This window comes from Lissotriton helveticus, chromosome 8, assembly GCF_964261635.1.
Source record: "Lissotriton helveticus chromosome 8, aLisHel1.1, whole genome shotgun sequence".
NCBI lineage: Eukaryota > Metazoa > Chordata > Amphibia > Caudata > Salamandridae > Lissotriton > Lissotriton helveticus.
The window spans coordinates 1,121,370,909-1,121,394,915 of record NC_136069.1 but is presented as its reverse complement, the minus strand read 5'-3'; the positions used below and the strand labels follow the sequence as shown (position 1 = coordinate 1,121,394,915).

Genomic DNA, 24,007 nt, shown 5'->3' with positions numbered 1-24,007 from the left:
TCAGGATTCTGAGTGAGCAGGTCTGGGAGAGGGTCACTCTCTTCCTCCTGTCCCTCATCTGTGGCCATGAGCAAGCCCATGTCCTTCCTGTCGACATATGCCTTGAGCCTGTTTACATGGAGCACCCTGAGGGGGCTCCTGGGAGTTCCAAGGTCCACCAGGTAGGTGACCTCTCCCTTTTGCTCAATGATTGTGTGGGGCCCAGACCATTTGTCTTTGAGTGCTGCTGGGGCCACTGGCTCCAGCACCCACACCTTCTGTCCAGGCTTGTACACAGTCAGGACAGCCTTTTGGTCATGCCAAGCTTTTTGGAGTTCTTGGCTTGCCTCAAGGTTTTTAGATGCCTTTTCCATGTACTCAGCCATCCTGGAGCGGAGACCAAGTACATAGTCTACAATGTTTGTTCCAGGCTTTTTGAGAGGTCTCTCTCATCCTTCCTTTACCAAACAAAGGGGTCCTCTTACAGGATGCCCAAACAGAAGTTCAAAAGGGCTGTAGCCAACCCCCTTCTGTGGGACCTCTCTGTAAGCAAACAAGAGGCAGGGTATCAGGACATCCCATCTCCGCCTGAGTGGTTCAGGTAGTCCATGAATCATCCCTGTGAGGGTCCTGTTGAATCTCTCAACACGCCCATTGCACTGTGGGTGATAGGGTGTGGTGAACTTGTAGTTGACACCACATTCCTTCCACATTGCAGTCAGATATCCTGACATGAAGTTTGCACCTCTGTCAGAGACAACCTCCTTAGGGAAACCCACTCTGGAGAACACTCCAATTAGGGCTCTTGCCACCACAGGTGCTGTAGTGGTCCTAAGGGGTATAGCTTCAGGATACCTGGTGGCATGATCCACTACCACCAGTATAAACTTGTGCCCTGATGCTGTCTGGGGTTCCATTGGACCAACAATGTCAATCCCCACTCTCTCAAAGGGTACTCCACCACAGGTAGTGGTATGAGGGGGGCCTTTGTGGTGCCACCTGACTTACCACTGGCTTGGCAAGTGACACAGGAGCGACAAAACTCCTTGGTATCTTCATTCATGTGGGGCCAGTGAAAGTGTGTGACAAGCCTGTCCCACGTCTTGTTCTGGCCTAAGTGACCTGCAAGGGGAATTTCATGGGCCAAGGTAAGAAGGAAACCTCTCTGAGACAAGGGGATGACCAGCCTCCTGGTTGCACCAGGCTTGGGGTCTCTTGACTCAGAGTACAGGAGTCCATCATCCCAGTATACCTTGTGGGTACCTGTGGCATTCCCTGCAGCCTCAGCAGCAGCCTGCTGTCTGAGGGGTTCAAGTGAGGGGAAGTCCAACTGTGCCTTTCCCAGGTCTTCCCTGGAGGGTCCCCCTGAGCCCAGAAACTCAACCTGATCAGGTTCAAGCTCTTTAGGCTCAGTTTCCCTCAGTTCTTTGAGATCAGCCTCCTCAGAGACTTGATCCACAACCTGGGGCAAGGGGGAAGGCAATGCCTTAACCCTACTGCTCCTCTTCTTGGGAGGTGTCTGGTCCATAGTTTCAGGATCCAGCACCTGTTCAGTGGGGCATCTTTTGGCCTGTGACCTGGTCACAGCAAGGACATGTGCTGGCAAGCCTAACATTTCCATGTGAGTCCTCTGCTCCACTTCTGACCATAGGGATGTTTCCAAATCATTGCCCAACAGACATTCTACTGGGAGGTCTGAACTAACCACAACCTTCTTTGGGCCACTTCCCCCTCCCCAGGAGAAATCAACAACTGCCATACTATGATTGGTAGTGACGTTGCTGGCATTGGTCACCAGGTAGTCTGCACCTGGCATGATCTGTCCAGGGAACACAAAGTTAGGTGTCACCATTGTGACACTGGCACAAGTGTCCCTGTAGGCCTGAGCCATTTTTCCATTAATTAAAGGTGTCTGCCTGTATTTGCCCAAAGTATTGGGACTGGCATCAGGGGACATATCCACACAGACAAGGACAGCCTGAGTGAGTGTGCCAACTAAGTTGTCAGACCCCTCAGTTCCCAAGGTTAACCCAACTATTCCCTTGGGAGGTGCACTACCACTACTGACTGTACTAGGGGGTGCAGTTGCCTTAGGGGCTGTAGTGGTAGGAGTTTGCCCTCCTCTCTTGGTGCACTCACTAAACCAGTGAGTCTTACTTTTACAGTATTGGCACCACCTTTTTGACTGGCCTTCTTGAGTCTTCTTTTTCTGCTGTGAAGCCTGACCCCCACCCTCTTTGGTTTGTTGGGGACCTGTTGAAGACTTCTGGTCATTTTGTTCACTCTTGTTACTACCCTTTTGGTCTGCTTTCTTCTGACCACCCTGGTTCTGAGTCTGGTTCTGCTTGACCCTTGTTCTGACCCATCTGTCTGCCTTCTTTCCCAATTCTTGGGGAGAGGTCAGATCTGAGTCAACAAGGTGCTGATGCAACAACTGGTTCTGACAGTTATTTAAAATGTGCTCTCTCATGATCAGATTGTACAACCCTGTATAATCAGTAACCTTACTGCCCAGCAACCAGCCTTCCAAAGCCTTAGTGGCACAATCCACAAAGTCAGACCAATCCTGAGACTGAATTTTCTGGGTATCCCTGAACAGCAACCTGTACTGCTCAGTGGTTAGGCCAAACCCATCAACCAGTGTATTCTTCAGGACTTGGTAATTGTTAGCATCCTCAACTCTAGTAGTGAGGAGCTTATCTCTACATTTGCCTTCAAAGGAGAGCCACAGTATAGCTGCCCACTGACTCTGGGGGATGCACTGGACAGTGCAGGCCCTTTCCAAAGCAGCCATCCACTTGTGGATGTCATCCCCTTGTTTAAAGGGGGGCACTATCTTACTCAGGTGTTTAGTGTCTAAACTCCTTTCTTTATCTCTAGGGATATTGCTGCCACCAGTGGGGACTACCCCACTAATCTGCTGCTCTCTAGCAAAGGCAAGCTTCTCTTTGGCCAGGGCAAGTTCTTCCCTTTCAATCCTTAGATTAGCCTGTTTCATCCTTGCTTCATGTTCTCTTCTCTGAGGGGAAGTCAATCTCCTCTGGGGAGAAATCCTTCTCCTCTGAGAAGAGGCATTAGAGTGCAGAGATCTATTGGAGTCCCTAGAAGGAGATCTATCTCTTCTAACTCCAAGGTTAGGCCTTATTAGGGTCAGTACTCGGGGTCCCCCAGATCCTTCCCTAAGTAGGTCTAAGTTGGCCCTAGTAAGTCTGCTGACTAGCTCAGGCCTGTTGTCTGCCTCATCCCCAGAGAGTTCCTCTTCTTCCTCCTCCTCAACTACATTTTCAGTGTCAAGGAGGTCTGGATCACCAATGGTACCCTCTAAGGCTGGCATGCTCCCATCTGTATGAGAAGCTTTCTTAGCATCATATGTCTCTAAGAGACCTAACAGAAAGGGAGTGGTGGGGTTAGAACCCTGTTTCAATTTCCTGGAAGTACACAATTGTCTCATCTCCTGGAAACTGAGAGCTGCATATCTTGAGATGAACTGTGGAGGGTCACTAGCCACTAGGGGAGTCTCTGAAGACTCTCCATGGGTAGACATGCTTCTAGTGTGGTGTAAGTGATGCACCTACCTACACTATGGGTTTACCTACTGATCCCTTGCTAGAGTTGTAGTTTAGAGTGTGCTAAGCCCTATTGAACTACAACAGCTGGTTCAGTAGAACTCAGAGTATTCTAAGCTAAGTTATATGTACCTTGGTACTTATGTGATCTTTCAAATGATATTCTTAGGATACGTGTGGTAAAACAACAGCAAGCTCAAATCCCAACCGCTGCTCACCAATGTGAGAAGTTGGCCTGATATGCAGTGCTCACTATTCTAGTGATCACTATGTATCAGTCCAAACGACCCTTATTGATGATTGGTTGTAAGTCAACCTGATCGACCAGCTATCCTAGTAGCATGGACACGTGCAGTCTTTAGGCTAAACTCTAGAGGGCGTGTTAAGCCAGCTGTTTTACCATCACATTTACCCCTTGAACACCAAGTGAAAGGACACCACACAAGTTGTTATGAAAATAAAGTATAATTATTTATAACACAACAACCCTGGACTCTTTATGAGGACAGGGTGCTAAGCACAATACAAAACTCTTAAAGAAATACTGCAAGTCGCACAATTTACACAAATGCCCGAGGGGCACGAAAAACCATATACTACAAAAGTGGAATGCGAAATTACTAGCAGGTAAGTACTACTCTCAGAGACTTTAGAAACGCTGGGCCTACAATGCTGAACCCTTGGATTAGAAGCAGGAGGCCTAGGGACGTCGTGTGCAGAGTGGAAACTCTGACGCGTAATGCGGGACAAAGTCTATGGATACTAGTAAATGCAAAAGTTAGTGTTCTCGGGCGAAACCGACTAGGTAGGTCAAAAACGAAAGTGGATCTAGACACTTAGAGAGTGGATCTACGCTGGAGCACCGTGGTACTTGGTTTACCTAGCCCAGGGGCTGCGGCTGCATAGGGTTCAAGTGTCGTCGGGAAACCTCGTTGACGAACCAGGAGCCTGAAGTAAGAGTTGCTGGCAGGAGACCAGTGAAGATGTTCCGGGCTGATCCAAGGACTGGATCAGTTGAAGAAGAGTACCTGTAAGCAGAGGGGACCAAGTTCTGAATCACTAGCCAGTGATTAGGTGGGCACCAGGATGGCACCGGACGAGGTCACTCAGCCAGGCGAAGAGGTGACACTGGATTCTGCTGCTGCACGGACCAGGGGCGCTGATGTCGACCAGGCTGGAGGTCTGCGAGCTGTCCCACGTCGGATGTCTGCTGCTGGCGATGCTGGATCCGTTGAAGGAGGCAACAAGCCTTGGCTAAGGCAAGCCCACGTGGCGACACAAAATGGCGTCTGGAGTGGACCAGGAGGGTCCAAGGAAGTTCCCCTTCAAGAGGAGACAAAGGCCAGTCCAGAGGAGCTAGACCAGCGGGGAAACAAACGTAGTACGTCGTCTGGAGGGTCACTAGCCAACGGGCAAGTGACCGGACAACGTGGCAAGCGACACAGAAGCAAAAGGGCCCCACGCAGATCTTGTGGATGCTGGGGGGCTGGACTTCGGTGCTCGTGCTGCTTGGGGTTGGGGCTTCTCTTACCCCAGTGCACCCACTCGAGGATCCCTCGGTGGTCGTGCTGGTTCAGTGTCGTGCTGGTTCTGATGGTCGCCGGGTCCTCTGGTCTCGTCGCACCCACGGTTCTCAGCTGTGCTGTAGAGGCAGGTTGAGGTCAGAGAGGGCAGGGAGTCCGGGTCTCGTCGTGCTGGTCAGTCTGGTTCCGGAGGAAGGACGTCTTAGCAAACCGCAAGATACTTAGTTGGTGCCTGCTGCTGCAGGGTGACTACTCCTTAGTCACAAGGGAGAAATCTTGAGAAGAAGTCTTGAGTTCCTTTCGTAGAAAGTAGTTTCAGGATTCAAAGATGATCTGATTTGGAAGGGGGCCTGCTCCTACCTTTATCCTGAGAAAAAGGGCTGGCACGCGACTAAGTCCTGCCCTATGGGTGGGACTAGGAGGGGGGTGGTTACACCCCTCTCCTTTGTCCGGTCTCTCCCCAGCTCAGGGGCTGGTGTGCCCCAGGAACTGGTTTGAGCCGGCATATGCACAGTGAGCACCGGGGTGCCACTTGCAGTCACCTTCCTCTATAGCCCTGCCTACCTGTGATACACAAAATCCTGTCTGGGATGGTGCTAGCACCGCCCCTGACAGGAAACCCTTTGTCCAGGCCTCCGTTTGCTGGAAGGACTCCCAGCAGCAGGAGGGCAGACTGGTGTCTCGGTGGCAGCATCCATTTTGTGGAGCTGAGGCTGTGTTTAACTTTAACCGGGGTTACAGCTACCAACATGTGTTCTCCCTCTAGAGGGGTGGAATGCTACCCCCGTCACCAGAACTGGCGAGGGAGTAGTATTCCAAAGCGTATGACACCTTACACGACATGTTTAGATAATGTCAGACCAAAGTTACCATAGCTGCGAGGATTATAAGGCACTTAAGAGTATATGGTCTGACGCTATCATGGAAACGGCTAAGGGATTGATCCCGAAGGCCGCAGACAGGCTCAGCTCATGCCAGAGCACTATCTCACACGATTCCAAGCACTCTGCCTCCAGGATTGTTAAGGCCTGCCATAGGAGTGACTGATAGGAGATCTGTGTGCCCATTCTATGGTTAGATATAGGTATACTATATCTAAAGCAAGGGGTGATTACACCACCATGCTCCCAGCTGTCAAGCAGCCAGTTGTGTCTATTTAGTTAGTCAGCCCAGGGGTGGCATAATACATGCTGCAGCCCCTGGGAGACCTCTGGGTGCACCTCTGCCCTGGGTACAGGGTCTCTAGAGAGGACCCAGTGCCAATTCAGTACCTGGGTACAATTTGGAATGGAGAGAACAGCTAGGCTGTGGGTCTGATTAGCAGGCCCACAGCCAGGGAAAGTCGTAAACCAGTGAAGCAAAAAGCAAAAATCTGGGTGATCATAGGATTGCAGAGCCTACTCTCCTACAATGACAACCCCCTTTTGTACCTCTTTGTTCGCCATAAGTTGGCAGGGTATGCTCAGACGTGAGTCCCTTGCTCACTTTGCCTCTGGATTCAAGCAAGCCTGGCTGAAGACGGCTGGAATGCCAGAAACCGGTCCAAGGAAGCTTGTATTCGGTCCACGGAAGGCATGGCTTGGCAGTTCGGGCTGGACTGTTCCCTGAGGCACAGGGTCAGACTGCTTTGCATATGGCCATGTCTGAACTGGGGTGGCAGAGTGGGCTAAACAACGGTGATGAATTAAACCCAGATCTTTTGACTGGGTGTGAGTGTTTGATTGGTTCCGATGCTCCGTCATCACCAACCCCTGTTGTACCACTTTGTTCGCCATATGTTGGCAGGGTATGCTCAGACGTGAGTCCCTTGCTCACTTTACCACTGGATTCAAGCAAGCCTGGCTGAAGACGGCTGGAATGCCAGAAACCGGTCCTAGGAAGCTTGTATTCGGTCCAGGGAAGGCATGGCTTGGCAGTTCGGACTGGACTGTTTCCATGAGGCACAGGGTCAGACTAATTTGCATATGGCCATGTCTGAACAGGGGTGGCAGAGTGGGCTAAAGAACGGTGATGGATTAAACCCAGATCTTTTGACTGGGTGTGAGTGTTTGATTGGTTCAGATGCTCCGTCCATCACCACCCCCTTTTGTACTCCTTTAATTCTGAGGCATAGGTAAGTTCAGTTCTCCTTTTCCCCATCCTGTGTACAAGCCATATGCGTTTCAGACTTCAAAACAGTTGTTTTTCACTGGCAATAACAGAGACGACAAATGTTTGTGGAACACCTGCTTTTGATTTTATAACCTCGCCCTAATGAGCGATCACTGGGTAACAGCCTCTAGGCATTCTGGTTTTTACAGTTCACACAAACGAAATAATATCCTCAGTGGGTGTCGTCCATTTATCTGTCAACAGTCTTTCCCCTGAGGGTGGATGCAGGTGGAAGATGCCGAAATTACCCACATACACAAGCACTCAGAAGCGGAGTTGCTGTCCCTAGCGCCTCAGAAATCCAAAGCGCCACAGGTCAGGGCATCTTCGCGACTAGGACAGCCGCTAAACATCCGCCAAATAAAGTTCCCTTTAAGAAGATGCCACACACAAAGCGACTTCTTACTCCTTTAATTCTGAGGCATAGGTAAGTTCAATTCTCCTTTTCCCCATCCTATGTACAAGCCATACTCGTTTCAGACTTCCCAACCGTAGAAGAGCCCCGCCGTGCAAGAACGGACCTGTGCGACGCCACAAGCGGCGTTCGCGTTTTGGGACAGGTGCTTCCTAATGAAGGCAGGAATGAGCAACAGTTAAACGTTAACACAGCCAAGCAACCCACTGTGGTTCATTATTTTTGAACTATCACAGGACTGTGTGCCAGCTCACAAGAGCATCATTTTTGGTGACTACAGATTCCAGGAGACCATGCGAGTGGCCACACCCACTGGGGGCTGGAGATCTAATTTAAATGTAGTAGCACCCAAGGCGCGCAAATCCTGTTCTTATGCCTCTGAAGAAGTGAAAGGTCACGAAATGCATCAGGCAGTTACGAGCATGCTGTTGAGTGTTTTAACCTTCATTGATGCAGCCTGTAACGTTGTGGTTACCACTAATAATGACGCTGCCAGAGGTTAGGTTGCACGTTGTATTTATTTCTCTCATAGCTCTAAAGAGCGCCGAGCCGCCAGTGTCTCTAGCCGGCTTCGCGCCAATGCACTGCCTCCTGCGCGCGCAGCCTGGACATCGTCACCGCACGTCACGTCGGTAGGTGACACGCGTACGCTAGACTGCGCCTACATATCTCCCCTTTTTTCCCAATGAAAGAAACTGTTAACTCACAGTCCGCCGTTCATGTCAAAGTCTCGGAACCAGGATGGCTTGACCACCGCTCTCCCCCTCTGGGTCAGTCTCACTGGGGAAGCCAGGGTCCTTCCTTCCTGAGTTTCTTCATCACACCTTTCCCTTCCTAATGCGCTCGCACCACTTTCTCTCCTGTCCCGGTTGCCTTCACTCCCCCTTGCCTGGCTGGTGTCGCCAGACCTCTCTTCTTGCTGTTCTCGTTTCCTCTCCTCCGGTTCTGTCTCTGAATGTCCTTGTTCACCTACTTCTTCCTCCTCGCTTTCCAGGTTTGCTCCAACTCGGTCCCAACTAAGCACTTTGTTGCATCTTGCCATGCGATTCATTGACCACACGTTCCCATCACTTAGCCGAGCTGCTCTGCCCAGCACTTCCTCAACTTGCATGGGTTTGCTGTACTTGCTGTCCCCTTTCCTTTGCAGGGTGGCCAACTTAACTCGCACCCATTCTCCTTTTTCCAATCGTGTGTCCTTCACATTCTTCCGGTTGTTGTAGTGCTTAGAGTAAATGGCTTGCGCTTTTTCCAAATTAGCTCGTACCACTGCAGGGGACCATTCACTCACAATGGTCTTTTCCTTCCATACTCGATTGTCTTGGGTGAAGGGTTCACGGCCCCTTAGTATCTGGAAGGGGCTGTACCTGTTCCTGTGGGGGTAATCCTATATGCCCAAACTAAGTGCCATATCTCCTTTTCCCAGTCCTTGTTGTTGGAGATAGCTGCTTGGACGGACCCCATCACCACTCTATTAAATCTTTCCACCAGTCCGTTTCCAGCCGGGTGATATATTGACGTGTGTTTCACTGATATGCCGTTTCTCTGCATGAACTCCTTCCATTTCTCTGACTTGAACTGGGGACCATTGTCGCTTAAGATGGACTTGGGGATGCCTTCCCTCACAAATGTGTCAGCCAGGAATTTAATGATTGTTTCCGTGTCCATCACCTCATCTATTTTCAGCTCCGGCCACTTGGAGTATCTATCCATTAGGACACATACGTACTTTTGGATCCCTTGCGTGTCCAGTATCGGGCCTAGGATGTCCACTGATAATTCCTCCCATGGGTTCCTCGGGAGCTCGAACTTTCGAAGAGCTGGGCGTAGTGGTTTGAGTGTCTTGTCTGCCCCTTGGCACTGTGGGCATTCCCTGACATGCCTTTCGGCCCTTACGTCCATCCCTGGCCACCAGTAGTTTTGTTTGGCTCTCAATTTCAATTGCCCTATCCCCAAGTGTCCTTCATGGAGCATGTCCAATAGTTTGGGGACGATTCCTGCTGGGGGGATGACTTTCTCCCCTCTGTAAACAAACACTCCTAGGTCGTCCATCGACAACTCTTCTCTTACTTCAAAATATGGTTTGAGGTGCCCCCGGGTGTGTCTTTTGTCTGGCCATCCTCCTGTGATGCACGCCTTCACTTCTTCCATGACCTGGTCCTCTCCATATGCTTCCTTCCACTCCTGATGTCCTATGGTTTCCTCTTGGTCTCCCGTGAGTGCCACCATCTCTTCCGTCCATGCTTGGTCTTCTCCGCTCTGGTCCATGGCCGCTGCTCTACTCAGATAGTCAGCCACCCTGTTCCTGCTGCCGGGGATGTGTTCTACGTCATATCTAAATTCTAGCAGTTTGAGCGACATCTTTGCGATTCTTGGCGTAGCACTCGCGTGCCCACTGGACGTTAACACCTTCAGTAAGGGTTTGTGATCTGTTCTCAACAGGAACCGTGTGCCCCACAAGAACTGCTGAATCTGGTCATGGCCCACACTACCGCCAGCATTTCTTTTTCGATCACACTGTACTTTCTTTCGGTTTCGCTCAGCGTGCGGGAGGCAAAACTGATCGTTTCCATTCTCCCTTGACCTCGATCTTGCATCAGGACAGCTCCCAGCCCTTTATCGCTGGCGTCGGTGGTGAGCACCGTGTTGCCCTGGGGGTCATATCCTTGCAGCGGTACCGCTCCAGCCACTTCTCTCTTTATGACGTCGAATTCGCCTTGTGCATCCTTCGACCAGCTGAACTCTGTGTTGTCTCTTGTCAGCAGCCTCATGTGGTGGGTTTTGGAGGCGAAATGCTGCACGAACTTACTGTAATATTCCGCCATTCCGAGGAACGATCGGACTTCTTCCTTGTTGGAGGGCGGTGGGGCTTCGCAAATGGCTCTCACATTGTCTGCTTTCGGGGTAACCCCTCGCACCCCAATTTCGTGCCCAAGGTAAGTCACAGACTCCATTCCTATCCAGTATTTGGACCATTCGGCCGTGAGGCCCTTACTCTCGAGAATCTTTAGTACCTTCCCAAGTTTGTTGTCATGATCCAGCTTGTCTCGTCCCATCACCAAGATTTCATCTTGGAAATACTGGACGCCATCAGTGTCCTTAAACAGTTGGTGCATTAACTTTTGGAACACCGCAGCCGCCGATGCCAGCCCAAACGGCATGCGGCAGAACTGGTAGCACCCAAACGGGGTGATGAACGAAGTGAGTTTTCGGCTTTCCGGGTGCAGTGCAATCTGGTGGTAGGCGGAGGTCAAGTCTATGGTGGAGTACCATTTGACCCCCTTGGTTCTAGCCAACATCTCCTCTATCCTGGGCAAGGGGAATTTCTCCACCACGATGCTCTTGTTCAGCTCGCGCAGGTCGACGCACAACCTGACCTTCCCGCTTGGCTTCATCACTACTACCAGGGGCGCAAGCCACTCCGCACATGTGATGGGCTCGATGATTCCTTTCCCTTCCAGATCTTGTAGTTCCTCTTGCACCGCGTCTCTCACTGCCAATGGTACATTCCTCACTTTGTGTGCGCCGGCACGGCGTCTTCCTTCAGAATTATCTTGTGTGCGAATTTCTCCAACCTTCCAACCGTGCCTCCAAACACCTTGGGGTACTCTCCTCTCCATTTTTCTAGGTCAGGCCAGGGTTCCAGTTCTGTGAGCAGAATCTGTTCCTTGCCCCCGGATCCAGCTTGATGCCCAGGTTGCCTTGGTCAAGCCATCCTAGGACCGAGGGTCCTCTCTCTGATACGTAGAGTTTGCAGAACGCGGACCGGCCTCTGAACTTGAATTGCAATGGCCTGAACCCTGCCATGGGTATTCGGTCCCCATTGTACGTCACGGGGCGGATGTCTAGCTTCTCTAGTTCCGGGCCAAGGTTTGGCGCGAAACACTCCTCCCATACCGCTCTCTGGATGATGGTGTAGGGCGAGCCCGTATCCGCCACCACTTTTATCTGTATTCCTCCTATCGACATCTCCAGGACTGGTTTCATTGTCCTCTTGCCATCGACACTCATCACTCGACCGTCCACCTCTAGTACTTGGTCCTCGATATAAATGACTGTGACGACATCTTCACCTGCGTCCTCTTCTTGTTCTTCACTGTCCTGCCCCACATACTTCACTACGCTCTTCGATGCCTTCTTTCGACACACTTTCTCGTAGTGTCCTACAATCCCACAGTACATACATTTAGCGCGGAATGCTGGGCATTTTCTGTTGTGCGCCTCGTGGGACCAGCTCCTGCATCTGTAGCACGACCTCTTGTTGCTTCCTGCTTGTTTTCCCTGCGGGCCTGAGTTGCCATTCCATTTGTTGGGTCCTTTCGCCACCGCTCCTTTGTACTTGTATTCTCTGCGCGGCTCTTCATCGTCTACTCTGTTCACCATGGCGGTGGCCGCCGTCTCCTTTCTCGTTGCTTCCGCACTCCTGCGTGCCAGTTCTGCTCTTTTGACGATCACCATCACTTCTTTCAAGGTGGTGTCCCCACTGGCCCACAGTTTGTCTTGCACAGCTGTGCACGTTGTGTGCATCACCACTTGGTCTTTGATGAACTCTTCTTCCCAATTGTCGTACTTGCACGTGGACGCCAGTCTCTTCAGGGCAGCCACATATTCTTCCACTGTCTCGCCTGGGCGTTGTTTCCTTTGCTGGAAATTAAATCTGTCCACCGACACACACACTGCCGGCCTGTAATGTTCGTTAAGGTCATCGATGGCATGGGCGTACACGTTGTCGTCCGTGCTCCCTCTTTCCTTTGGCACCAGGCTCTTGTATATTCTCAGGCCCTCGGGACCTAGGTTGAGTAGTAGGATTCGTTTTTTTCTCTTGGGGTTGAACACCTCCTCACTTTCGTCTTCCAATACTCCTATATAGTTGTCTATGTACTCCCTCCAGTCCTCCCATTTCATTAATGGTTCTCCTGGTCGGGGTAGGAATTGCACTGGCGCCATCGTGTATCCTGCTTGCGCACACATTCTCTCGCTTTTGATTGTGGATAGCTGGTTCCCTTGGTTTCTGGGGCTGCCTGGCGTGTTATCCTGCTCTTCCTTATTTGTGTGGGACTGGGGACTGCTTGCGTCCGCCCCCTCGCTCTTTGGTGGTGGATCCAGCGCTGTCCCTCTGTCTCTCCTGACGCTGTTTGATTTTGGCGCACTTCCCTTGTGCCCTCTCAGTTGGGCGCGCTATATCGTGGGCTCCCCCGGTGACGCCCCGTCCCTGCAGTGCGTTCGTCTTTCTTCTCGGGGTGACCCTGGGCTCTGCCACGCTCTTTAGGGCTGGTACCTGTGTGCACGTTCCTGGCTGGGTCCTTCCTGACCTGCCGCCTTCTAACCTTCTGGCGCCGTGGTCTTGATCCTCCGCCACCTGTCTCCTGGGCCCCGGTATGGTTGTTGGTTCCCTCGGTGGCACCTCGTCGTGTGGTATATAGTGGTGGGCGGGTCTAGCATCCCATCCTCGTCGCCATTGTAACGTTGTGGTTACCACTAATAACGACGCTGCCAGAGGTTAGGTTGCACGTTGTATTTATTTCCCTCATAGCTCTAAAGAGCGCCGAGCCGCCAGTGTCTCTAGCCAGCTTCGCGCCAATGCACTGCCTCCTGCGCGCGCAGCCTGGACATCGTCACCGCATGTCCCGTCGGTACGTGACGCGCGTACGCTAGACTGCGCCTCTACACAGCCTTCATTAAAAATCGAGCAGCAACAAGGAACCTGATTGAGGGCTCTTCTGTTGAGGGGTAACTCTTGCGGATTATATATATATATATATATATGTACATATATATATATATATATAAATATATATATATATATGTATATATATATATATATATATATATATATATATATATATATATATATATATATATATATATATATATATATATATAGTAGCTAGGAATATCTTACGCATTACGTAAATTACTCCTACCTATCTTCAGCAGCGTAACATTGAAAAAGACGTTTCCCCGGGCGTACAGTAGGTTGTATTAAAACGAAGGATTGCCTAGCTGACGTTACTGTTTGCACTACCGATTCAAAAAGCAGGTTTAAATGACAGTCCGTCCCTTGTCTGTGTCAATGACCGGTGCTCACGTGTATTCCACATGGCCTAGCAGCCTCACAGCATTCACAACTCTGTTGTTTAGGCTGACAGATACATAGACAGAAACGAAGGACTAGTCTGGCACTTCCACTGCATAGAAATTAAATGCAGTCGCCATCTTGAAACAGGCTCAATCATTTGTTTTCCATTGAGACATGCGTAGTCGATAACCATCCGCACTACTTCCTGTTCCGGGTAGGATAGTGTTGCTGCTGCTGCCGGTAACATCTGTGTCCTTACAGGCTGCAGCATGGCAGTGGTTCACACTGTAGCGCGTGCTGCTTTCATCCACAGGGGACGTTGCTGCTGTCTTCGCTGGACATCTGCGCTTCTTCCCCGTAGCATTCATTGGACAGAATTTAATCGGCGAGGAATACCTGCCCAGGAATGGCAGGTAGGGACTGTGAAAAGAGATCCATGGCAGTATGTGCACCCCGACATACAACTTGACACCCAGCCACCACACAGAGATCAGAGTGGTTCTGCCACCCTCCCCACAATAGCACATCCAGACATTTTGTGCCTTTCTCCCTATAGCAGATCTAGCAGTTGACCTTGGGAGAGCACTCTAAGCTGCTTACACTTGCTAAAAAGAGCCTTCGCCTGCAACCACCTATGAATCCAATACAGCCGGTACTCTCTGCTCTCGAATATGGAGGAAGTCCGGGTAGACATTATTGTTAATCTACCGTTTATGAGCTGTCCTCTCATGTCCCTGCTTTAGAGGTCACGACATCTTTAAATATTAAATGCACGCTTATTTCCTGTGCAGCAAGTTAGAAGATACTTATAGTCTGTTCACATTGATTTTCACTAGAACAAATTTGGAGATGTTTGAATTATCTTTGGGTTGGTTGTGGCACTAGACATTACACTAATCTATTCAACGCAAGATATAGACAAAACGAGATATGAACCTAGTGTTACAGAAAGTACAGGGAAAATGTTATATGCACTAGCTGGTGTATGTTGCCTTGCTTACGTACAATAAGCTTTATTACACTGATTCTGACTGGTCTTCATCACTTTCCTTATCTGTAAGAGCAGTGCTTTAAATGGAAAAAAATAAGTGCAGGTACTCATCAAATTTAGATGTGGACTAGGGGGTAGGGCCTGGGGGGGATATGGGCAGTGCAAAGGGGGGAGGGATATGGGCAGTGCAAAGGGATCCCGCCAGGGCACACATTTGATGTGATTGAGATTTAACTGGTGTGCAGATGTCCATAATGATACGAAAGCATTTCTGATACATTTTCATTATTTCATTTCCCTTATATGTACAAAAGGGTACCTTTATTATTACAGTGGGCTTCTCATGCTGCAACACTTAGATCACATATGACTGGCACAAGATATTTTCCTTAACATTTTTTGGAAAGGTTTAATTATGGTTAACCATCTTATCTCATTGCCACTTAGCAGACATCATCCAGCCCCTCCTAGGTGGCACAGCTTTGCTTCAAAGCTCCTTACCTGCTGTAAAGTCTGATTCCGTCTTTCTGGAGTCGGGCAAGCTGCTGAAAGCTTGAAGTAGGATGCCTGGGTCTGGTTCAGTTCCGGATCCTCTTGCACCCTCAAGCCAAAAATGAACTGAACTGTGATGGTGCATGCGCCTGCTAACCAAACTCTAATCTCATGTGCAAAGAATAAAGACAAAATAGTGACCTTAATTGCAATACAAGGGAGAAAGATGAAGCCATCTAGAGGCTGAATTGCACAATGCAATTGCAGAAATTCTGGGATCAATCCCAGCTTCCCCAAATGACCAAATTGTGTGATCGCAGACAAATATTTTATCTCACCAAGCCTCCATTTTCTTTGTTAGCACATATGATAGTATATTCAAATGCACACATTCCAGATATGTGCTGTACAATCATATCCTGTGATTTAATACACCATAATGTTGCTTAATTCATGAAAAGAAAATAGGCCATATACGATATACACCTGAATAGTGACTTGCTTCCTAGTTCACTAATGGCATTGTCCTCATGGTGGGAGCACAAACTCCTCTCAATGCTGTGATATAAGCTTATGCACCAAGGTGAAATGCTTCCACATGAAAAAAATGCACTTTTATTTCAATAGTAATGTTTTCAGGGCTCGACTTATGTGTGAGCTTTTAAGGCCAAGCCAAACTTCCTGGTTCAGCTCTGACTGGGCTCTCCTTGTTAATTTGTTGGTTCACCCACCTCTACCCTTCCCAGAGCCCATCTGTCTGTCTAGGCTGTACGCCGCTTCTGGACAAAGACACTTATTTTCCATGCTTAAAGTATACAGCGTTAAAATACCACCAGTTCTGTCATACGCTTTGGAATACATACCAATAAGTCAATGGAACTTTTTAGATCTAAGAGAAGGAAAGATTCTACGCAAACTAACGAGGTTGTCCCAGGCAGTACCACTACAAGCTCTACGCCTAGAGTATTCACTAACTAGTGCTTATGCCCGAGGAATTGCCAATGTAATCAGATGGGCATACAATCTCCTACATGCAGAGGAAGGAACGCTTCGAGCCTTGCTTAAAATTGAAACATTCGACCATGAATCATCAAAGTACGTATTCTCAAGAAATATTTTAACGGCTTATAAACTCTCAGGGACTAACACTAATTTGTTATTATCCTGGACACCTGCCTACCTGAAACTCTTTTTAAAGCAATTTTCGCTAAGACTTAGCTTTGACCTTGACTCCCAGCACTGTCTTAAACTGCCCCTCTATAAAAATGTTGCAGAATCTTTTGAATTTAAGAAACCTCAACAGTATATTAAATATAATCTTAACCACGGGGCTAGGAGAACGATTATCCTGCTTAGATAAGGAATACCCCCTGTAAAAACTGTAACTTCCAGGTGGCACCCAAAAGAAAGCACTATTTGTAATCTGTGTAACGGTAGAGAGCAGGACTTAGAGCATCTCTTGTTTACCTGCCCAAACGTAATAGTTGTTAAAGCGCGGAAAAGGTTTCTGGACCCAGTTTATGTTAAATGTAAAATCAACTCTGTACATGACATGATTAATCTATGCAAAGCTCCGCCAAATGAATTTGTATGTTATAATCTTTTTACATTTTTAAAACCACTTTTATCTTTGTATTAGAATGAAAGCTTTTTAACAAAATGGTTCAGTTCAAAATAGATTATATTGTATTAATTATTTGTGGTCCTCAGTGGAGTACCAAATCAAATTAAATAAAATAAACTTGAAACCCAGAGCCCATCCGTTAACCAAAGAGAAAACGGCCTGTAAAAAAATAAAATACAATCGTGTTGAAACACTGCTGAGAAAGCAGATCTGCACTGAAAAGAGATTGACCTTGTACTAGCTACAAGTGCATGCTTCACATTAGCTTGATGGGCAGAGTGTGGTAATACAGGACTTGTCGGGCTTCAAACTATATATCTTGAGTGCTGGACACTGCAGACAACACTCACTCATGCAAGAACACGCACAGGGACTTCGTGCACACACCTAGGGCATTTAGCATGTGTCTTAGAAGTGCTTACATTAGCTGCTGCACACATTACTAAGCCTTGATTCCCATCAGCTGTGCTACAGTGTCACTGTCACCTCCTTCTTCCTCGCTCTGGCTCCAAAGAAGTGCTGCTGTACTCTGCTAAGCCAGCAGGAAGCCTTCTCTTCGATTTTCTGAGAGTCAGTAGATATGCCGATTAGCAGGCCCTGCCAACACACAAATCACACTGTGACTCGGGCCCCTCCCAAACTTCCTGCCAGCTCTGAGTGAATGCTTACGGGCCACCCCTCAATTAGCACATTGTAATGGGAGATTAGTACTCGATCAGAGTGCTTAACGAAAACGAACCTACTCGTTGTCAGCTGTAATGTGCTTCTTTTTGTTAATGCCAATTTCACTGAGCTTGGTATACGGCCCCATGAGCACCGGCACACTCTTTGGACAAAAAGAAGTTCCGGTACTCAAGTGCCAGAAATTTAGAAGTGTCGGTACTCAGTACCGGTGAGTACCGGCCCATTGAAAGCACTGTATAAGAGGGTAATCCACGTTTGCAACAATCTTTTCTTCCGCTGACTTTGACTCCGCATACCATTACTCTGCGAGGTCTTTGACCCCGCATACCATAACTCCGCATTTTTTCACAACGCGTGTGCATTTACCACGCATGCCTTTACAATGAATTATGTTGTAAAGGCATGTATGGCAAATGCACACGCGTTGTGAAAAAAACCAGACTTCATGAAGAAGGAACCAGGAGGATAGAGGAACCACGACGAGAGAGAGGTAAGGAGGTTTGTGTTCCTTTTTTAGCGGTGGGGGGTCGTGCTGGGGTAGTGTTTGTGTAGTGTTGTGGTGTTTGTGTAGTGTAGGGTCGTGCTGGGGGTAGTGTTATATGGTTTAGGGTAGTGTTGTGGTGATTGCGTAGTGTAGGGTGTAGGGTAGTGTAGGGTAGTGTTTTAGGGTTAAGGGAATTGTAGTGATTGTGTAGTGTAGGGTTGTGTTGGGGGTAGTGAGTTAGGGTTTTGGGTATTGTTGTAGTGTTTGTGTAGGGTAGTGTTGTGGTGTTTTTGTAGTGTAGGGTCGTGCTGGGGGTAGTGTTTTAGGGTTTAGGGTAGTGTTGTGGTGTTTGTGTAGGGTCGTGCTGGGGGTAGTGTTTTAGGGTTTAGGGTAGTGTTGTGGTGTTTGTGTAGGGTAGTGTTTTAGGGTAGTGTTGTGGTGTTTGTGTAGGGTCGTGCTTGGGGTTGTGTTTTAGGGTTTAGGGTAGTGTTATGGTGTTTGTGTAATGTCAGGTCATGCTGGGGTAGTGTTTTAGGGTTTAGGGTAGTGTTATGGTGTTTGTGTAATGTCGGGTCATGCTGGGGTAGTGTTTTAGGGTTTAGGGTAGTGTTGTGTAGGGTAATGCTGGGGTATTGTTTTAGGGTTTAGGGTAGTGTTGTGGTGTTTGTGTTGTGTAGGGTCATGCTAGGGGTAGTGTTTTAGGGTTTAGGGTAGTGTTATAGTGTTTGTGTAGTGTAGGGTAGTGTTTTAGGGTTTAGGGTAGTTGTAGAGTTTATGTAGTGTAGGGTCATGCTGGGGCAGAGTTTTAGGGTTTAGGGTAGTGTTGTGGTGTTTGTGTAGTGTAGGGTCATGCTGGGGGTAGTGTTTTAGGGTTTAGGGTAGTGTTGTAGTGTTTGGGTAGTGTTTTAGGGTTTAGGGTAGTATTTGTATAGTGTTGGGTAGTGATGTGGTGTTTGTAGTGTAGGGTCGTGCAGGGGTAGTGTATTAAGGTAGTGTTGTAGTGTTTTTGTAGGGAAGAAAAGTGGTTTATGGTAGTGTTGGGGGGGTCGTGCTGGGTAGTGTAAATGTAGGAAAAGGACTGGGTGTCGAGGGTGGGTTGTGCAGGGGTACTGCATTAGGGTGTAGGATAGGGTAGGGTACTCTCACTTACCTTTAAAACTTTTACAATGAGTATACCTTTAAAATGCATGCCTTTGCGTTGCAATGGCCTGCGTGGTAAAGGCATAGTCGTTGTAAAAGTTTGCGTTGTGATAATTTGCGGAGTGATTGTGATTGCGGTATAATAATTACGAAGTGATGGTATGCGGGATAATTGTTTGCGGGAAAATGTCACATATTCGTATAAGAGTGACCCACCTCCAGAAACGGGCACCCTTTACCACTAAAGCTTTTTTAGGTCGAGCGACCTATCTCAATGCGCATGCGAATTGAGCGGGAGCGAGATATAAAGGGGCTTAAACAGAGGTTTAACTAGCTGGCGATTTGGTGCTGTGCCCGTGCGCTTTTAGGTCAATGCGCAAGCGCATTGACCTAAAATGCGCGTGCACATCATCAAATCGCCATCTGTTCCCTCAGCCGCACTCCTCCCACACCTTTGAAGTGAAGCTTAGCTTCACTTCAAAGGCCCCTGCTGCTTCACACCCTCATGCCGCTCTCCCCGCTCCGCCCCCTCCCGCCGTGTCGCATTTCTCCTCCCCCCCACCCACAGCAATGCCCTCCGCCGTACTTTCACTTTGACGGCCGCAGGCCGTCTCTCGTGTTTCTCCTTGTTTTATTTACTGACCCCCTCCAACCCCATATCCCATGTTTGCTATTCTTTTTCTCCTCTGTTTCTCTTTTTCACCTTTCCCTCTCATTTCCCACATTTCCCCCTTCATCTCAATCAGTCCTCACTGTTCAATCACCTCTCCTTCTTATTTACTCTTATTACTATTTTCCAGTGTTCTTCACTTTTTCTTTATTGTTCAAACTCTCCGAGCTATGTGTTCTGATTACTCTTCTGACTTCTGTCACCTTCTCTTTCCATCACGTTCTCTTTCCCATGTTTTCTTTTTCGTCTCTCACATACGATCTCCTTATTTCCTTCTTTCCTTTTTCTTCTGCCAGTCCCTTTTTAATGCCCGCATTTTTGTCGCTCTCTCTCCCGTGCTCTGTCCCCTTTGTTGCACTGTCACTCTCTTTATCTGACGTCCTTTTTCTGTTGTCCTCTCTAACTCCATCTCTCTCTGACTTCGGATCTCTTGCTGCCTCTGTATTCTTTTTCTCACTCTCGCTTTTTTCAATTTGTATAGCCTCTTCCTTCTTTCTCCTTCCCGATTTCTCTCGTCTTCTCGCCTCAGCATTTCCTTTCCTGTCGTTCTCCTTTATTTGCCATCTCCACCCGTCCCTCATTTTCCTCTTCTCTCTCTTTCACGTCTCTCCTCTTACATGCCTGCTCTTTATTTTATATGTCAGAAATAATCTCTTCTCTTTTAATTTTTTTCTTTGTGTACCTCACTCTGTCCATTTGCAGTCCCTCACCTTGCATGTCTTCCCGTACTCCAGTATTACGTAAACAATACTTGACATTCCTTCTCCCGCTTTCTCCCTGGTGTTCTTTTTCTGCGTCCCCATTCCTGCCTTACCCAGTTCCCATCTCATTGCCTCCTCTACTACCTGTTCATATGCCCCTCGTTTCCTGAAACATTTACTCCCTCCTCCCCCTTCCCGCCATCTCTCGCTCTTGCATATGCAGATTTGTCACCGTCAGCTGTGATGAATACCATTATTTCCCCCCTGTCTGTGTACAGTTGGCACGCACACAAGTCCCTTCATGCCTTTGCCTCCCAGGGGGAACGCTGGAGCCAGCCTGGGAATGGCATCTTTAATAATGACAGGAGATATATAAAAGCACTCTTCATAGCATTGGCATGTGGTCCACTGACAGATTCTAAATTATCTGCTATGTGTGTCCATACTGTGCTCAGGTTGGGTAGACCTACAGGCCTCCTCCTAAAACGGCATCATTTATGCCATATGCATAATGGAGACTGGCTCACAGACCTACATTTAACACTGCCCTGTTTGTATTATGTTCTCCGCTCATGCAGACACACAGACAGGCTGTAGGCTGCAAGCAGTAGACTATTAGATCATGCACTTTTTATATCGAAGCAGCACCTGCCACAGCCACTGGGCTGAGGCGGTAGCAATAGAAACAGAACAAGCATTGGCATAGCCAATAGGTCTTGCCTTTGGGACCTTATAAGTATTTAATTCTGCAGAACAATATCCTTGGTGCAGCATCAACTGTTGCATGGCTAAACACTTATAATGTCCCACAAGCGAGACCTATTGGCTATGCCAATGCTTGTTTTACTTGGGTCTTCCGCAGGGAGGAATACTGGAGGATCAGCCTCCAGCAAGAAGTCCTGTTTTTTCCTGTCTCCCTGTTGAGGAGAAAGTCTTGATAGAAGATCAATTTGCAAAGTGTGTTTAAGAATAATCGAATGTCTTTTTTTTGGTATTGCGCCCTTTCTAGGGGGACCCTGGTGTTTACAATCTGTTTAGTCTGGCCCTCACTGGACATAGGAATGCTACTTTGCAACCGCTTCTTTTGAAATATACCTTTAGTCACCCCCTTCTGTGGCACTGGGTTTGAGCTGGCACCCTGTTGTTCGTTCTTTAGTGATTTGCCCTGGTTCTAGCTGATGCTTTCCTATTTAGCTTGGTTGGTTTGGCCTGCAGGATTGTCCGTCTGCCCAATGTCTCTCTGCAGTGGCTATGGTGGTGTGCTTGGTGACATCTGCCCTTTGTCGCGCTATGTGTTGCCTGTGTTTTGCCTAGTTGTGGCCTTTTGATTAGTACTCTTCTGTTTGCTTCCCATGTCCTCATAGGTAAGGACAGTTTAGAGTTACAAGGTCGGAGTGGTAATCACTTACAGGTGACCCTGTATTGCACCAATTCATATTGTTCCTGGTCTTAGTCCTGCTTCTTGTACTTATTGCCCCCAGTGGCTCTGGTTGCAGTGAGCAACTGGTTTTTGCTTGTTATTTCAGGACTCCCTCTTGGAGCCTAACCCGGTTGTACTCCTTCTTTGAGGGAGCGGTAATTATGTTAAACAAGCATTTGCAATGCAAAAGGTCTCGCATTAGGAAAGTTTGAGCTATTGGTATTGTAAATGACAATTTTTTTTATTTATGTTGTGTTTTTGAAAATAGCTAAATTAATAGCTTTGTCATTTACAATGCCAATAGTTATAACTTTCACAAATGTGACACCTATAGCATTTGTAATGCAATATGTGTTGTATTTACGTGACTTAGACATATTGATATTACAAATAACAATGGCTTTTAATTTTTTTTAATAATTAATACTTAAAAGTTATTGCAATTTATAATGGCAATAGCTTAAACTTTTGTAAATAACTTTTGTGAAGATTATGTTCAGTGTATTTTATTGTGACGAAAATCCAAGAACAGAAGTGAAATATTAGCATCTTTTTGTTACATTTGTAATAAAGCTTGAAACATAGAGAGAACATATTTGAACCAGTTGTTGTTGAATGGTTGCACAGATTGATGCTGTGGTGGCGTGGAGTGATGTTGTGATGGCGAACGAGTGATGCTGTGGCGTTCAGTGATGCTGTGGTAGCGCATAGTGATGTTGTGGTGCCCCTGAGTGATGCTGTGGTGCCCCTGAGTGATGCTGTGGTGGTGCTGAGTGATGCTGTATGCTGTGCTATATTTTGTTTTGCTATCCTATGTTTTGTTATGCTATGCTATGTTTTGCTATCCTATGCTTTGATTTGTTATGCTATCCTATGTTTTGTTATGCTATGTTTTGTTATGCTATGTTTTGCTATGCTATGCAATGCTTTGTTATGCTATGCTTTGTTATGCTATGCTTTGTTATGCTATGCTATGTTTTATTATGCTATGCTTTGTTTTGCTATGCTATATTTTGGTATGCTATGTTTTGCTATGCTCTTATATGTTTTGGTTTGCTATGCTATGTTGTGTTTTGTTAAGCTATGCTATGTTTTGTTGTGTTTTGCTATGTTTTGTTATGCTATGTGTTGTTGGGTTTTGTTATGCTATGTTTTGTTATGCTATGCTACGTTTTGTTTTGCTATCCTATGTTTGTTTTGTTATGCTATGCTATGTTTAGTTTTGCTATCCTATGCCTTGTTTTGTTATGCTATGCTATGTTTTGTTGTGTTTTGTTATGCTATGCTATGCTTTGTTGTGTTTTGCTATGCTATGCTTTGTTATGCTATGCTAGGTTTTGTTATGCTATGCTAGGTTTTGTTATGCTATGCTATGTTTTGTTGTGTTTTATTATTATATGCTTTGTTTTGCTATGCTTTGTTTTGCTTTGCTATGTTTTGTTATGCTATGTTTTGTTATGCTATGTTTTGTTATGCTATGTTTTGTTATGCTATGCTTTGTTATGCTATGCTTTGTTATGCTATGCTTTGTTATGCTAATCTATGCTAAGCTTTGTTTTGTTATGCTATGCTATGTTTTGTTCTGTTTTGTTATGCTATGTTTTGTTATGCTACGCTTTGTTTTGTTATGTTATGCTATGTTTTGTTATGTTATGCTAAATTTTGTTCTGCTATGTTTTGTTGTGTTTTGTTATGATATGATATGTGTTGTTATACTATGCTATGTTTTGTTTTGCTATGCTTTGTTATGGTATGCTATGCTTTGTTTTGTTATGCTATGTTTTGTTATGCTATGTTTTGTTATGCTATGCTATGTTTTGTTTTGTTATGCTATGCTATGTTGTGTTTTGCTGTGCTATGTTTTGTTTTGTTGTGCTATGTTTTGTTTTGTTGTGCTATGTTTTGTTTTGTTATGCTATGTTTTGTTTTGCTATCCTATGCTTTATTTTGTTATGCTATGCTATGTTTTGCTATCCTGTGCTTTTTTTTGTTTTGCTATGCTATGCTATGTTTTGTGATGCTATGCTATGTTTTGTTATGCTAAGCTGGTGAGGGTGTGTGAGGGTGAGTGAGGGTGAGGGTGTGTGAGGG

General features: G+C 47.1%; 1 protein-coding gene across 1 annotated transcript in view; it reads left to right on the top strand.

Moving 5' to 3' along the window:
- Positions 1–13,916: 13,916 nt before the first annotated feature.
- The window catches only part of MRPS9 (mitochondrial ribosomal protein S9), a 470,563-nt gene continuing 460,472 nt past the window's right edge, over positions 13,917–24,007 (top strand). Inside the window, exon 1 of the mRNA XM_078657998.1 lies at positions 13,917–14,123. Coding sequence (XP_078514124.1) covers positions 13,980–14,123 — 144 coding nt within the window. The 5' untranslated portion in view covers positions 13,917–13,979. The remainder of the gene's footprint in view (positions 14,124–24,007) is intronic.